Below are 16,215 nucleotides of genomic sequence, written 5' to 3'. Positions count from 1 at the left end.
CTCCATTTTTATACATCTTTCCACAAGTTGTCAGTATGACAGTTGAATTCAAAACATACTAATTCTTTTCTTCCTAATGTTTGAGCCCATAAAGTATGTTCCTGATTCCCATTTTCTTTTCTCAATCTTTATGCAGAAATAGAAGTTTAAAATATCAGAATTTATCTTCTGTGAATATTAAGTTGAACTCTGCTACTTGAAGAGTATTTATTTTGCCATGCTACTGTTGTAGTCTCATTTTAAAGCAAAAAATAAAGGCAAATGCTTTTCTACTTAAGAAAGTTTTTTTTCTTTTCTTTTCTTTTTTTTTTGGTCAGTTTTGGAAGAAGTAATAACACACCTCATCTTTGGGAAAACAGCAAAAGGCAAAAACAGATCATCACTAACAGAAGCTAAATTGCACAGTGGAGTTGAGCTCCTAAGATATAATTGATTCTGCCAGGATAAAAATGGAACAGAACCAAGAGATTAAAGTGTGAATCACTTTAATACTAAAGAAGACCCCTTTAACAATGGGTGTGCAGTCGACTCCTCGTGTGATCATTATAAGCTCATTTTCCTTGTTCGTGTTCCCATGACAAAGGCCTTGGAAGAAGCACTGGCATTTTAAATTGCTCAGTCTCACTTGCAGAAATTTTTTTCTTCCTTTAATTTCTTTGGCTTTCTCAGGAAAAATGATTTTTCCATGTTACTAGAAGAATGCTTTGGAGAATAGCACTGTGAATGTATAGAGAACAACAGGGAAGGTAGCACTGCAGTATTCAGGGCATTGACAAAGAAAGAGAAATTACCTGTGGGCATTTGCTCCAATGTCCCCACTCAGACATGACACATTCATTGGGACACAGGAGAGAACAGGACTGGGTTTCCGGGGGAATTTCATCCTGGTTGCACAAGCCGCTATCCACTGCTCCTCCTTCACTATCAGCAGTGTTCACACACCTGTGAGGTGAGATCAAAAGATACCTTGATGACTTAAAACAGTGAGAGAGTCTACCAAAAACAGTCATGACGTATCATAAATACCGACCCCTGAAAGATAGTTAAATATAGAATAAGGCCAGCAGAGAAGTCAGGGGGACCGGGGAACTTTCCTCCTTCAGCCAGTCAGCCTCTATTGAATGATAACTCAGCATAGAAGCTGTTCCTCAGAAGAGCAAGAGAGAACAATGGAAAGACTAGACACAATGGTTGCCCTTGAAGAACTCTCAATTTGAAGAGACCTATGATACATTTACTCAGGTCCATCCCTGGGTGAATTTTTTTTTACTGTAATGAATCTTCAGGGCTCTCCTTCTTTGAATAATGCATCTAGCTTTGTAATAGCTAGAGCCTTTATACTCCCTGTGGCTCTCTTAAATCTTTTCCAAACTTCTGTCTCATACCACCTAAACTTTCCTAATCTTTGTCCCATATGCATTTAAGGTCATGGCAAAGTAATATGAAAAATAATCAAATATGTTACTGTTTCAGGTATTTTCTGCATTTCAGTAAGAAATTTTTCTATCATTAACCCAAGGACAATGTGCAAGTTTTTTTGTTTATTTTTTTTTATTTTTTTTTTGCAGCAATTGAGCACACAGTATAGATGCACATGTTATAGTTGCCTGTGCCTGCTGCTCTGTCAGGCTTTGCGATAGTGCTGGTGAAAATGAGATAAATGATTAAGCTGTCATTAAGCATGATGAAGATTTAATCAAATTAAGCCCAAAGTGTTATATACAACTAGATACTTGCCAGAATGGCTAAAATAAAAAATGTGGAAAACACCAAGAGTTGGCAAGAATGTGGAGCAACTGTAGCTCTTCTCACTCTGCTGGTTGGAGCATAAACTGTTTTGAAAACTGGTTGGCAATATCTGCTAAAGCTAACCCAATAATTCCACTTATTTTTATAGAAATGTGTATAAATGTATACAAAACAAAAATGAAAACTGACTGAAAATGTTCATAGCTGCACTATTCATAATCAACCAAACTAGAAAGAGTTCAAATATTCAACAACAGTACAATATATAAATATATTGGATGAATTCATCAAGTTAAATGCTGTAAAGTGGTGAGAATTCATGAACCATTGTTACATGAAAGAGCACGTGGACATTCAAATGTAATGTTGAACAAAAGAAGCTAGACACAAAAGAGTGTACACTGTATGATTCTATTCACATAAAGTTATAAAACAGGCAGTACTAACCTATGGTGTCAGAAGTCAGAATAGCTGTTTCCCTTGGGACAATGGTTAGTGACCGATAGGGGCTGATAATATTTTGTTTCTTGACTTTTGGGCTAGTGACGCAGGTGTGTTCACATTGTGAAAATTTATCCAGCTGTACTCTGATGATGTGGGCATTTCTATGTATTTACATTAAATCCCAATTAGAAGTTTATTTTAAAATTATTTTTTTAAAAATTTATTAAAATTTTAAAAATTTTAAAAATTTATTAAAATAAATTTTAATAGACTTCTTATGTGCAAATTGCTTTTGCTAGCTATTGGGATACAAAGTTATTAGTTGTTAATAACTATTAATTTGGTAAATATTTTGGGGAGCTTGCTATGTACCAGGCCCTTGCCTGGGTGTTGGGTGTTGGGGTAGAGAACTGAGAAAAAGACAGACATGATCCCTATTGTTATGAATGTTTTGTTCTAGTGATAACAATAAAGGTGAAGATGACAATGACAATGATGATAAGACAAATGGTGCCATTTGCTGATCTGGTAATTTCAGACACAATGTCAAGGTCAAGGACTGAGCATTTTAAGAATGGTGTGCTGGGGAGCTTTTGGTGCTCCCCAAATCACGCTATGCTAATGAATCATCTTACACATTAGGAGTTTCGTTTATACACATTAAAAATAGAAAAAGAAAACTTCAGGAAAATTGCAAAGTAGCCTATAGCATCATGAAAAATAAAGGTATGCTATGTAATGAAAAACTAGATATTTTATAAAGAAAGCTATCAGAGAATGGTAGACAGAAAGGAGATGTAAGTAAGGCCTTCTAATACAGGGAGGCCTGGTCTACAGTCATCCATGGACTTTAATTTCTTCTGTGGTAACAGTCAATAATGGGCAGAGGGTCCATAGGATGGCTTAAATGTCTTTCCCTGGACAAACATAAAAAACTGGAAATTGCTTTTCTTCCTGCTTGCACACTCCTGGCTGGTGTCTTTTAATTATTTCACCGAGAAAGAAGAGGTAAGACTTCTGGGTAATGATATCAAGTGAACAAATGTATTAGTCTCTGTTCATTCCCAATATGCCACAAAAGCAATAGTAAAGAAATTTATTAGCAAAATAATAGTAACAATAATAAGGAGGGAAAGGCATTACTCTACAAGGACAAAGAACTTGGGACAGGACAACTGCAAGAAATGGAAAATAGATGAGCTCCTGGTAACTGCTGTGAACATCTGAGAAAGCTGCAGACGACGCATTCAAGGGACAACAATGAAAATAACTCTGTTTGCACCACAGAACACATACAAAAATTCGAAATCTGTAGCATCTCTGGAAATGGGGAAGGAGTGAAGCTAAAATTTCAGAGGATTTATCCCAAGTATGTTTAGGTACCTAGCCCTCAGATGCTCTCCCCTAATCTACACAGTTAAGTGACTGCCCCTTCCCTACCCCTGCAAGTAACTGAAGGTTAATTATCTGGAGAGAGTCACAAAAGAGTATCTAGAGGCCACGCCTATCCCTTGAGTGGCCTCTTCCACCATCTCCAAAGCCAGCAGCACTGCGTCTCGCTGTGCCTTGAGTTTACTCACATCTTAGTCTCTTTCTCATCTTCCCTTCTATTCTTAAGGACCCTTGCAATAAATTGTGCCCGTCCAGACAATCCAGGAAAATCTTCCCATCTCAAGGTCCTTATCTTACATCTTCCAAGTCTCTTTTGCCAAAGGTAACATATGCACAGATTCCAGGGTTAGGATGTGGTCCTCATTCTGTCTACCACACCTGACTTCTTTCACTGGGCTCCTGGAAGACCAGCTGTTAGGATACTCACACACGATTTAAGAAGAGACTTTTCTGGGGATTCTGACAAGCCCAAGAGTAAAGACTTAAAAGATTGAAATTGAGGGTATTCTCAGAAAAAAATACAGTTGTCCCCTACATATCTGGCATCGTAGATTTCCCTGCCCATCTCCCTTCAGCCATCACAAAACTGCTCTAAGGTGTTGCCTGTATTTCCTGTCTTCACTCCCCCAACCCCATTATTACCTCTTTAACTCACTTTAATAGCTCTTTTATTATCATTCCAGAGAAACATCTTATCAAGATTACCAAGGGACTCCCCACTGCCAAATTCAATGATCAATTCTTATCTCAGTAAAATCGGGAGCATTTGAAACAACTGATTACCCTGCCTTTCTTGAAAAACTCTCCTTTGTCTTCTCATTTTCTTGTTTTTCCTCTTATTCCACGGGCTCTTTCTCAGTTTCCCTTGTAGAATCTTTCTGCATTCATCTATGAATGCTGGAGTTCCCCAGGGCTCAATTCCTTATCAATGTATACCAAATTTATAAGCTAACGATGCCCACATTTATATCTTCAGTCTCTTTCCTGGATTCCAGATGGTAATATCTCAGTTGGAAAGCTAATATCATCTCAAATTTAATGTGTTCAAAAGCTAACTTTTGATTTTCTCTCAAATCTGCTTTTAATATTCCCCACCTCAACAAATGGCACCATCGTTCCTACAATCCATATAATCTAACAATGATCTTCGATGCATCTTTTTCTCCCCACTCTACAATTATTTTATCAGCAAATCCTGTGCTCTGTTCCTTCAAAATATATTCCAAATTTGACTTTCTCACCCCTTTGCTTTTACTAAACCCAATCCAACCGTCAACTTCTCTCACATGGAATTCTACAATGGCCTCAAATCTGCATTCCTGCTTGTACTACAGATGCCCCAAAATATTTTCTCTATATTCCATCCAGTAAGGTCCTTTTCAAGTGTAAATAAGAGCATGTCATTTCCCCGGTCACAAACCTTCCACAGCTTCATGCTACAATTACAATAATATCCTAAGTCTTTGCCTTGTTTTGGAAGACCCTACATGACAGGAGCGCTGGTAGCCACCATGTGGGACATCTTGTTATCCTTCCAAGAAGCCAAGAAGGTTCCTGCTTTGCACGCTTCCTCCCCTTATAATTCTCTTTCCACAGATCTTCACATTCATTCAGGTCTCTCACTTTATTCAAGTTTCTGCTCAAATATCATTTTTCTGACCAACCTCTCCCAAATAGACTACATCTTGATTTTATTTTTCTTTCCCATAACTCCAACCCAATTTTATTTTTCTTTTTCATGTTTCATAGCAAAGGCATTCCATTATATATTATTAGTGGGTTTTTTTCTGCTTATATATTATAAGTACTCTGAGGACAGAACCTTTTTTCTTTTGTTCATAATTTTATCTCCTGTGCCTAAACAGTACCTGATCCATTGAAGGCAAATATTTATAAATATTTTTTGAATTAATAAACGATCACAGTCATGGATGAATCATGAAGAGACCCTTTAGTTTGAAGGTTTTAAGAAAGACAGCAGATAAGCTGTTTCATTCATTATAACAGGATCTCATAAGAGTCAGTAATAGTTTGGAATGCAAGGCATCTGGAAGATCTACTTCACATTCTTAAAAGTAATCTTGCACATAAAGTATGTTACATCGTGAGTATAGCAATAAAATACCACAGACTGGGTGGCTTAAACAACAGAAATTCATACAATTCTGAGGGCTAGAATCTAAGATCAAGGTGTCAGCAGGGTTCTTTTCTTCTGAGGCCTCTGTCCTCGGCTTGCAGATGGCTATCTCCTCCCTGTGTCTTCACGTGTTCTTTTCTCTATGTGTTTCTGTGTCCTCATTTCCTCGTCTTACACCAACACCAGTCAGATTGGATTCGGGCCCGTTCCAATGACTCATTTTGCCTTAATTACCTCTCTAAAGACCCTATCTCCAAATATGGTCACATTCTGAAGTACTGGGGTTTGGGATGGTGGGGTGGGGGGACATTACTCAGCCCATCACAGAGTAGTATTTGGTAGCTGTGTTGTTATTCTATCAGGCTCTGCAGGTTTGAACAGAAAGATATGGCTGAAAGGCCCTCCTGTTCAAATGTGTTTTTCTCAATCAACCTTACACAATTCTGTCGGTAGCAATTTATTCTCTTAACATTTCTCTTTCTCTTCTGAGGTTTTCCTTTAATATTGCTAACAGGTCTGAGTGGGATGAGAGTGAGAGATGCTACAGCTCATTTACGTGGCACTTTATAAGCTAGGTTGGTCAGTCACTTTTCAAAATCATGGGAGAATATCATACAGGAGACAGAGGTTTTAAAGAGAAAGAGGTAAAAGCCCAGAGTGTGTGACAGCTGAGCACATTAGTCCCAGGGAAAAGGGCAATGAACAAACGGAAAGAAAGACAATTTGTCTATTTGTTATTTGCTTCGGTTGTTGATGAAAAGCACCTTTATAATTTTGCCAGCAGCTATTTCTTCCAACATGCCTACTGGTGATTTTGCAACATTGAGACTGTCAGAAATGGTAGGTACATACTGAATAAATTAAGTTTCACTAATACTGAATAACAATCAACACTCATAAGCCTTGCAATGAATTTCCATCTAACAGTTAACTCATAAGGCTTCTATCTGATTTGGGCATGATTTGCCCATTTGAAACAGAGCTTCCTAAATCTTGAGAAATGATACACTATGCTTATGCAATTAAATGGTTGAACACACTATGTTTTCTTCTTTATTTTAGATACCAATCAGTGTGTATCAATATTTTAACTTTTGTCTGTTCAGTCCCTAATGTTTATTGCCATTTTCCTCAGCTGGTCAGGAAGTTATTCTTCTTTCTTCACATATTTATTTTTAAATAGATCATCTTGACAAACTCGGGCCAACGGTCTCCTTTGGTTACCACTGCTGTATTTAAAAAATAGAAACTTTGAACAGTCTTCCTCAGTAAATAACCCAGCATTCATCAAAATTTTTCATAGATGTGTTGTTTTCATATTAAAATGAATAGCTACTGTTCATAGGATCCCCAGACTTTAGTTTTGAGGGCTAATTTTAGGGGTTTAAATTGACCTTCTCAATGTATTGACATCCAAAATTAAGATAACGTTCACCAACTCTTCTAGCCATAGTGCAAAAAAGAGAAATAGCAACATAGTCAAAATCTCCTAATTTGTTAACAGGGATGGCCATGAATCAGTGGAGCAATACCAGCCTACTCCATGCAGTTGGCTCTCCCACCAAAGTCATTTGCAGTAAACAATAAGGATTATGGCTGCATTGCAGAGGGAATCCCACTATACACATGGCAGGTCAGGATACATACATATGTGTTCATGGATACTTCAAAGATGAGCAAAAGCCACAGTATATGGTGTGAAAATCACAGCATACATGAATAAGCAACACTGTTGTTTATACTAAAAAATATATATAAATTACACTGCCCTCATTCCCCAAATCTCTCCATTTTTACACACCTGATTTTCCTAGATTGTGTTCCTCCACCACAGCGTAGGGACCTCAGCTCATTGTTGATTTTGCATGAAGACCAGTGTTCTACAACCCAGGAATACTGATTGCACTCACTGTAACATGGGACTGCCTCATGCACCTGTCAAGAACAGGAAGGGAAAAAAAAGATTATGTGGAACGATCCAAGTTATGGAAAAATAACCTATCTTTTAGTAATGCCTGCTGAATATAGCCCAAGAAACTGCACTCTGGCCCAAATAGCCAAATTGCATTCGCAAAAAGTAAGATATTTGGCTTCTCTGAATTTACTGACTCACCTAAAGAAGCGTACTGGGGAAATCAACTAAAATACGATGCTTTCACAGAAGAGAACAAAGGACAGTCATTTCCTAGCACCAAGAATAGGAATTCCATTATCATTTCATTTCTTCGAAGGTTCACATAGCATCTATTAGATAGTCTGGCTCTCAATTATGTGGTTTATTGTATTCGCAGATGTACTTAACGTATCAATCGAAACCAATCTATATAAGGAAAATTATTCTTGAATATAAGGGGTTCTTACAATGCATAAGAAAAATGGTATTATTTGCACCGGAAATTTCTTTTTAGTCCCCAAAAGATCAATGCTAACAGGTGATCATTTAGCTTCCTGGGCATTGTGGCTTCTTATACATTTAGCTATTTGTAGGATGTTTTCAGAACATAGCTAATACACACACACACACCACAAGACAAATACTGTTAAACTGATAGTGGCTCTTTATGATTATCGACTATGAATATTTACAATTTTATGGTAAAAACAATGAGTACAGTAAACAAATTCTTAGGTTACTTCCTATGCATTTGTTTGTGGTGGTTTTTTCCTGAAATGGTATCCAAATGGGCAGCCAATTGAGTTTGTCCTCCTCTTTGAGACTTCATTTAAAATGCATTGCTCCTGAATCTAGCACTTTCCTTAGGTAAGAAAAAGAAAACTGTTCCATTTTGTGATCACAAGGATGTCTCTAGTATAAGCATGCTGACAAAGAGTGGTTCACCCTATTACCAATAGAGTTAATTAGTGCTTTTCCTAGTACATAAGAATTTAAGTTTCAGTCCTTTCTTCCTCTTGCCTTTCTAATTCCATAAAGTTGTGAATGATGACTAGGCAGTGCTGTCAAATAGAACCATTGCTTGTAAGTTTCTACTAAATGCTAGGGAAAGCACTATGTAATGGGATAATCAGAAAACAAGATTGGAGCACTGTCAGCACGTTAGGTGGAAATCAAATGAGAAAAGGTGATTTGTGAGACTACTTAGGAATCACAAATAACGTCAGCAACTATTTTCAACCAGGGGGTTCTGTGTGGCTCTCTCAGGTAGAACTCACAAGAAGAGAAACCACAAAGTAACAAACATATGATGGCACAAGGAAAGGAGATGGGACAAGAGAAGTGGAAATGGGTAGAGGAAAGGAAGGAATTAAGTAATAAAAGAATCATGTTCCATGCTGTGAATGCTGACAAGAATGGAATGAAGGATCAGAAGCAGTTTCTGTATTAGAATAAGGCGGTGATAACTTGTATCTGAGAAAAGTCTATCCCCCAAAACTCATAAGACAGTACAGGTGATAGACGAATCGATAAAAACGAAAAGACATGACCTCAACTGAACAGACATGACGAGGAAATGGAGATAATGACAGCAAAGGGTTTAGCTGATCTGACTGCACCATGAAAATAATGCTTTCACTGAATTTGTGGGATCATTCTATAAACTCTCCAATACATATCAATTCAAACAAAGCTTTTTGGCTTTCCTGTGAGATACAAGAGAGTATCTCTCACAAAGTACTTTACACAAACAAGAGATGGGTAAAAAAATTAATTAAAAAAGTAATTTTTCCCACATTTTAGGCATGAATTTAAGAGCAAATGGATGGGATATCGTCTCTGAAATGGACCTATTTTTTTGAAAGCTATCGATACTAAGCAGAGATGACATTTCCACTCTCTCTCCCATATAAAGCCCCAGGGTCAGACGGGAAATAAAAAATTGCTTAGTTGTGTGTAACTTTGGTATAAACATGCAACCACCTGGTCATATATTGGTTTATTTGCATCTGTTCTTCATGCTTCAGTGGTCTGCACCTGTAGCACAGTAGCTAACAAGCTATTGGAAGACAGGGAGCAGGTCTGTGTAGGAAGATATTGAACTACTAATAGTGTAAGAAATAGTTCCTCCTAAAGAAGATTCTCCAGTCACATAGAATTACTTGGATTTACCCCATATATGTCTGCCATTTTAAAATGCTGTCTGTTCTACCATGACAAATCCTTACTCTTCCTTCAAAGCCTAAGTAAATTCTGTGACTTCCACAAGGCTTTTCCCCTGACCCCAGATGGCATTTCTTCGGCACTCAGTGACCATCCCAGCTTTAAGCAGACTTGTAGCCAAATTATAACCTCAGGGTGCACATGCACCAGGCAGGAACAGTGACGGTGGTAAGGACCACACTGTGGGTGGCTGGGGGAGCAAACACATTTGAAAAACTCATCACCTTGACTCCTTTTCTCTATCTCTTATCCTCTCACTGCTTAGCTCTCCATAGACCTAGTAACCACATGTCTACTTTGCACCTTAAATTATACTGACAAGACACAAGGTGGGGGGAGGCTATCAATAAGTATTTGTTGAATTGAAACTATTTTTTCGAAGGGACCCAGGTTGCTAAATGGCCAACATTAATCTCTCTAGAGAAAACAGGCCGACTCAATGGAATGAGTAAGGGGTATTTTACAAAACATGAAGGACAGCAGGAGGGAACAAAAATGAAAATCTTTTCTTTCCATTCTGGGATTTAGGTGAGTAGCAATCCCTATTTCATTCAAAGATGCTGCTTGATAATTTTGTTGGAGAAGGAAAGGCTATCCCTTAAGAATTGTGAGAATTGTCTCCTTAAAGCCCTGTCTACCAGGCAAGAAACTTAATCTACAGGATCAAAAATACCCACCAAAAAGTCAACAGGGCATTGAAGAATAAAAATTAGCTATCCAGATGCCCACTTTCTTCTCCTGTAAGTCTTTTCTATTCTGGCCTTCATATTGCTGTTTAGTTGATGTTCATTATAGCTTTATAATGGAAATGTGTTACAGCATGGACCTGACCAGGGAATCACATGAAAATGTTCTGAAGGAGAGAAATGAGCCATAGGAAAGTTAAGTGAAAATCGTTTCTAAATGCCACAGGTTAGGAGGGGGAAAAAAACAGGGTTTAATAGGGCCATCGATGCTAAAAATTGCCACTGAAAAATCTACAACCTCTGAGAAAGGTAACATTTCATTCTCCTAGTAATGAGCCCTATTTATTACTTCTCCATTGGAGAATTGTGTTTTTATAATTTTGCCAGTTCCAGATTTATATCATGAACTTGTTCATTGAGTCAGTCTTTTAATATTTATTAAATAAGCCTCCACTCATTGTAATTGATCGATTTAACTAAGTACTGCTTTCAGATAGTGCTTCTCCAGCTATAGACTGACTTCCCTGGCATAAGCTTGGAAAGCAGGGTCTCCCTGGGGCTCCGTGGGTGTCATTATTGTGTATCAGAGCTTTAGGGCTCAAGGGCTCAGATAAAACAAACCCACCACCACCACCACCACCACAACAAGAAAACAAATAAAAGAAAATTCACAGCCTCTGATTTTCTGTCGCAATAAACTTTTGTTCCAGTGAAACTGCTAGTGGAGACCCAGGGAGAAGCCTTCAGGCTTGAGACCTGCATGCTGGGCACTGTGGCTACTCAGTAGAACTTGGAAATCAGTTCAAAGGTCCACCTGGGACCAGAGATCTTGGCAGGTTAGATTGAAATGTGAGAGGAAATGGTCTCTAGGGATGGTAAGGTCAATAAACACTATGGGCTCTCTTCTCCTCCACATGTTTCTTTCAGCAACATGTACAAATTTGCCTCTTATCAGGGCCAGAATCCTCATCTCTTAATTCAAAGAACTTCCCTCTTAACCCTTCTCCACCTGTCCACGTGTTCTCTCTTTCTTCCTCCATGGCTCACACTTTCCCTCCAGAGGGATACCCTAGGTTGCACTCTCAGCAACTAAGTTATACATTCCTCCATTCTGGCTGGTCTGACTGACTGGAATTTTCACATTTACATATAGAACTTTTGGTTCCATTTTTGTCAATCATGCATTTACATTTGTTTGTACACAAAGTGATATATGCAGTGCTAAAGATCAGTCCTAATGCAAGTGTACCCGCAAGCTGTACAACTGTGCCCATTAATAGTCTCTGGTCAGCAGTGATACCACAATCATGCTGCATAGAACTTTATAGCGTACACAAGATGTTCTATGTTTTAAATCTTGGTCATTACAATCATTTGAGTTACACAAGGTTGGTTTGATCCTCACTTATAGATAAAAATAACTAAAATTTGAAGAAGCTAATGACTGAGCAGGTGCTGAAATTGCGATTATTTGAGAACCCACTCTGGCAATGCCAGTGGTGCGTGGGTTCTGCCTGTTTGGCTTGTCCGGGCACATCGCCATGCTCAGAAGATACTACATATCTTTTCAATGATAAGGATAATGCTGATAGTTCTACATGCCTGAAAAAGTTAGACCAAAGACAGAATTTTCAGTTGTCTACAAATTACATGATGCTTGTTGATTTACGTAGAAAAAAATGTTCAATGAGCAATTTATTCTTAGTCCTTGGGTATAGAGACTCCTCTGACAACTTCAAAAAGTCAAAATGTCTCTCAGAAAACTAACTTCCATGTTTAAAGCAAGAGCAAGCTTATGTCTTTCAGATAGTCACAACCCTCTGTGTGAAGATGGTGTGTTAAAAAAAAAATCCACAAATGTTTTAAAATTGGTACCTGCAGGAAAACGATAATGCCTGTCATTTTGTGCTGAGGGTCACTTAAGAGCGCAGCATTTGGGGTTGGGTTTTCCTGGAGTACCTGGGTCCAGTGATTGATTCTCTGCGGTGTTGGTAACTGTTAAATTTAGCCCAGATGCTCGAGTCTGAGGCCCTGGTTGCCCTCCTCTTCCCAGGCATTTTCACACACTAGTGTTTTTAGCTACAGAGCAACTGAAAAGGTGTTCTCAGACCATCCTGAGCTTCCCATCATGCCTGATTTACTAAGAATCAACATTGGTTATAATATGCATTATATGTTAAAAATCTACAAATGAACCTAATAATGTGGAATGAATTTTATTTACAAACTTTATTGACAAATACATTGTTGAGCTTTAAAGTCCATGGGAAGTTCATTAGAATAATAACTGTGGTAGCTGCATTCCCCATCTCCTGACAGTGGTTTCCAACATGGATTTGCAGGTCCTACAGTATCAATGCAGGGGCCTCGTGAATGTACTCACATACCAAACCTTGTGTATAGTCACAAAGAGTAACGTAATTGGAGACGTGTTGGTATACCGCTTGTCAAATGAAAGGAGGCACTGTTGTGATTAATGAAACTTTAATTTCCTTTGAAAGCACAGCTGAATTTGGATTAGCCTTTCTCTCATTAGGAATTTTCCCAATCTAGTATAAGAGCATAAGGTCTTCATATCAAAAATGTGGGAAACAATGAGGCTGTGCCCTATAATCACATTACTGTTTATATTTTGATAGAAGCCATGCCGTACAGAATAGCCCTTCTTCTGAAAGTGAACATGAAGAATACTTCTGACTGAGAAGTTCTGAACTCTGGATTCTTTACCTTTCGTTTTTCTACTGGTCTACAGCACTCAACCCTTTCCCTCTGGCCTGAATATCACTGATGATCTTTTAAGCATAGAGTCCTTAAAATCAAGGCCAATACCTACTCACAGCTAAATCGTCTGTGTCATTCATATAGTCCTATTTTGCCTCCCATGGAGGGAGTACTGAGACTGATTAAATAGAGCCCTAAACCATGCATGTACTTCCTCCCCCTCTCCCATGCTTCCTGCCTCCTTCCAGGATGTCACCCACAGCCCCACTTTACCCCCTCCCCCTGCCCCCCACATTACAGATGGTATTTAACAGAGGAGAGTTACAAAGCCCTCATCTGAAAGACCATAGTTAAACTCGGTTATCTGTGCTGGTGTAGTTTAGATTATGCATAGTGGCAAATAAGTAGAAATTCCTTAGTTTTTAAAATGGATAACATTATATTTCCCCCCACAGCAGATTTATATTTCTTCTTGTGTGCCATTTAAGTAACTATGAAAATAAACCATGGTCTTAAAATGAACTGCACACTGAGGGGCAGTCAGTCAACAACATAAATTAGTGTTGCGTGGATCCTATAAAGTGCATGATATTCTACAAGAAAAAGCACTAACACACATATACACACACATCTGAGCACCGATCAGACTCCCTCTGTGTCTGGTACGTTTTACAGAACCAAAGGAGCACATTGACATAGGCAGCTTGGGGCAGGTTGAACTGTGAAGCCCACATTCTGTCCCTCAGCACTATGTAAACAATCACAACAAATAGAACAAGAGAGGGAAACTCACTCCAAAGTCTAAACTGCCTTGTCCAAAACCCTGGGAGTTGCCTCCCACTGCCATACTGTGTTATGGCAAAAATCAGAGGACTTTGGAGATTGTTCACAGCATGACAGGGACGACAGCCACGGTGGCCCTTCCAATTTTCATAGAACAGATTGTAGTTATCAGTCAGGCTCAAGTGAAAAAAAGCACCCCCATGCCAGCTATGACTGTTACTTTCAAATACACTGGAAGAGCTGAATTCATCGCTCTTCAGAAAAGAAGTTATGAATGAACCTTGAGGACATTATGCTAAGTGAAATAAGCCAATTACAGCAGGACAAATGCTGCATGATTTCACTTTTATGAGGTATCTAAAATAGTCAAACTCATAGAAGCAAAAAATAGTATGCTGGTTGCCAAGGTGTAGGGGCTCAGGGAAATAGGAGTTGGTTGGTAATCAAGGGGTATAAAATTTCAGTTACGCAAGATAAGTAAGTTCTAGATATCTGCTATTTGACATTGTGCCTACAGATAACAATACTGTATTGTACACTTGAAAGTCTGTTAAGAGGTTAGATCTCATGTTGTGTTCTTACCATAATAAAATTTTTAAAAAAAATTTTTTTTAAGGAGGTTATGTGTCTCAATTAGATTGCACTTTGGAAACCTGATCAGACAAACAACACCTGTGCTTACCATCTAGGAGATACCGTTTGGTACAAGGATGGATAGATAGATAATAGACAGATAGATAGATTCTAGGTCCCACAATATAACCACCAGAAATCAGGTAAGGGGGGAAAAAAAGCTTCCATGCTGCAATAGAAGAGTCTTTAAGGGAGACTGCTCTGCCTTCTGCAGGTAGCAAAGGTTTTACATGTTAGAGGCATAAAGTGAGGCTAAAGCAGAGATCAGTTCACAATCTCAGTTCTCAGAAACAAATGTCCTAAGGGTTAGTAAATCAGAAAGGTATTTGGTGCTGTTTGGGTTTTATAAAGAAAGAGAATGAGTTTTAGCCCCAGGCTTTTACTCTTTGTCATGTAAGAGGAAGGCTTGGGAGAAAACTGTTACTTCCTTATGGGTTTTGCTGGGAAAGGAGGTTGTACAACTCTCTCTTATTCTCAGTGGTTAAGAGCTTCTTGTTACCCCAGTTCTCTAGGATACAGACCCTGTCTCCTTATACAATACATGCAAGAAACCTATGGAGCAAGCCCAGGAAATAAATACAATTTGGATTATAAAAAACGTATTCGTGTAAAGAAGCAATATAATCTAAGGTGTACACTCAGACAGGAGGACCCTATATTTGTAAATACAAATGGACAAGGATGAGTAGTTCGCATTAGAATTAATCTAATATAACCTACTTTGGATGGAAGATTTGTCAGTCAGTCAAGCAAACAAACCAAAACCTAAAAGTAATTCTCATAAACCATACCAGGGCCATGAGGAGACAGGAGGAAGTCTGGAGACTGCAGCTAGCTGGGGTAAGTAAATGGGAAAATGTAATGAGGTAGGATTTTATTTGTAGACAATGGGGACCACTAAGACCCTGGAGATTTATATGGAGAGAGAAATAAAGTTTGGGGAAGAATAAATCAGCTTGAATGTGAGGGAGATGAGAGAGTGTGAGAGCGCTGAGAAAGAAGAATATTGACGTTTTGGTTATGGAATAATAATCACAACCACTATTTTCACAAAGCTTCTGATACATACAGGGAAGAAGAGACAGCAAGATTTGGTAGTGAAAATAAGAGATCATCAAAACACCAGTGATAACTTCTGTAATCATTAAAGATTAGTATATTCTAGAACCTAGGTACACACTGAAGTTTCTCCCAAGTGCCTTAAATTCCAGATAGTATTGCTAATGAGAAGAGCAGAGAAGCTCTCGGGTATTTGCCCAGAAAACTTCTTCATAACATATTTACCATCTTATTTCATCTTTGTTGGCTTACTTGGGATAAATTTGATGCCATGAGTGACCTGAAAAGCAGTCTGGTTCTTGGAAGGTTTGCTCAGAACTTACCAATATTTGCAGCAGGCAAGCTCAAAACTGCTTCTGGCTTGATTTCCAGGATCACATCCAAAATGAAAGCCCATAATTGGCAAGAAATGCCTTTTCATGTTTTTCTTATCATACTGTGAGAGCTCCGGGCCCACCATGCTACAGTCTGTAGGTCATTACCACAGACAAATC

General features: G+C 38.5%; 1 protein-coding gene across 1 annotated transcript in view; it reads right to left on the bottom strand.

The window, feature by feature from the left end:
- The window catches only part of THSD7B (thrombospondin type 1 domain containing 7B), a 691,892-nt gene that overhangs the window by 79,964 nt on the left and 595,713 nt on the right, over positions 1–16,215 (bottom strand). Inside the window, exons 15-16 of the mRNA XM_063077053.1 lie at positions 7,524–7,657; positions 792–942 (exon numbers count right to left, since the gene is read on the bottom strand). Of these exons, the coding sequence (XP_062933123.1) occupies positions 792–942; positions 7,524–7,657 (285 nt within the window). The remainder of the gene's footprint in view (positions 1–791; positions 943–7,523; positions 7,658–16,215) is intronic.

This window comes from Cynocephalus volans, chromosome 1 (genome assembly GCF_027409185.1).
Source record: "Cynocephalus volans isolate mCynVol1 chromosome 1, mCynVol1.pri, whole genome shotgun sequence".
Taxonomy (NCBI): domain Eukaryota; kingdom Metazoa; phylum Chordata; class Mammalia; order Dermoptera; family Cynocephalidae; genus Cynocephalus; species Cynocephalus volans.
This window is presented reverse-complemented; position numbering and strand designations above follow the sequence as displayed.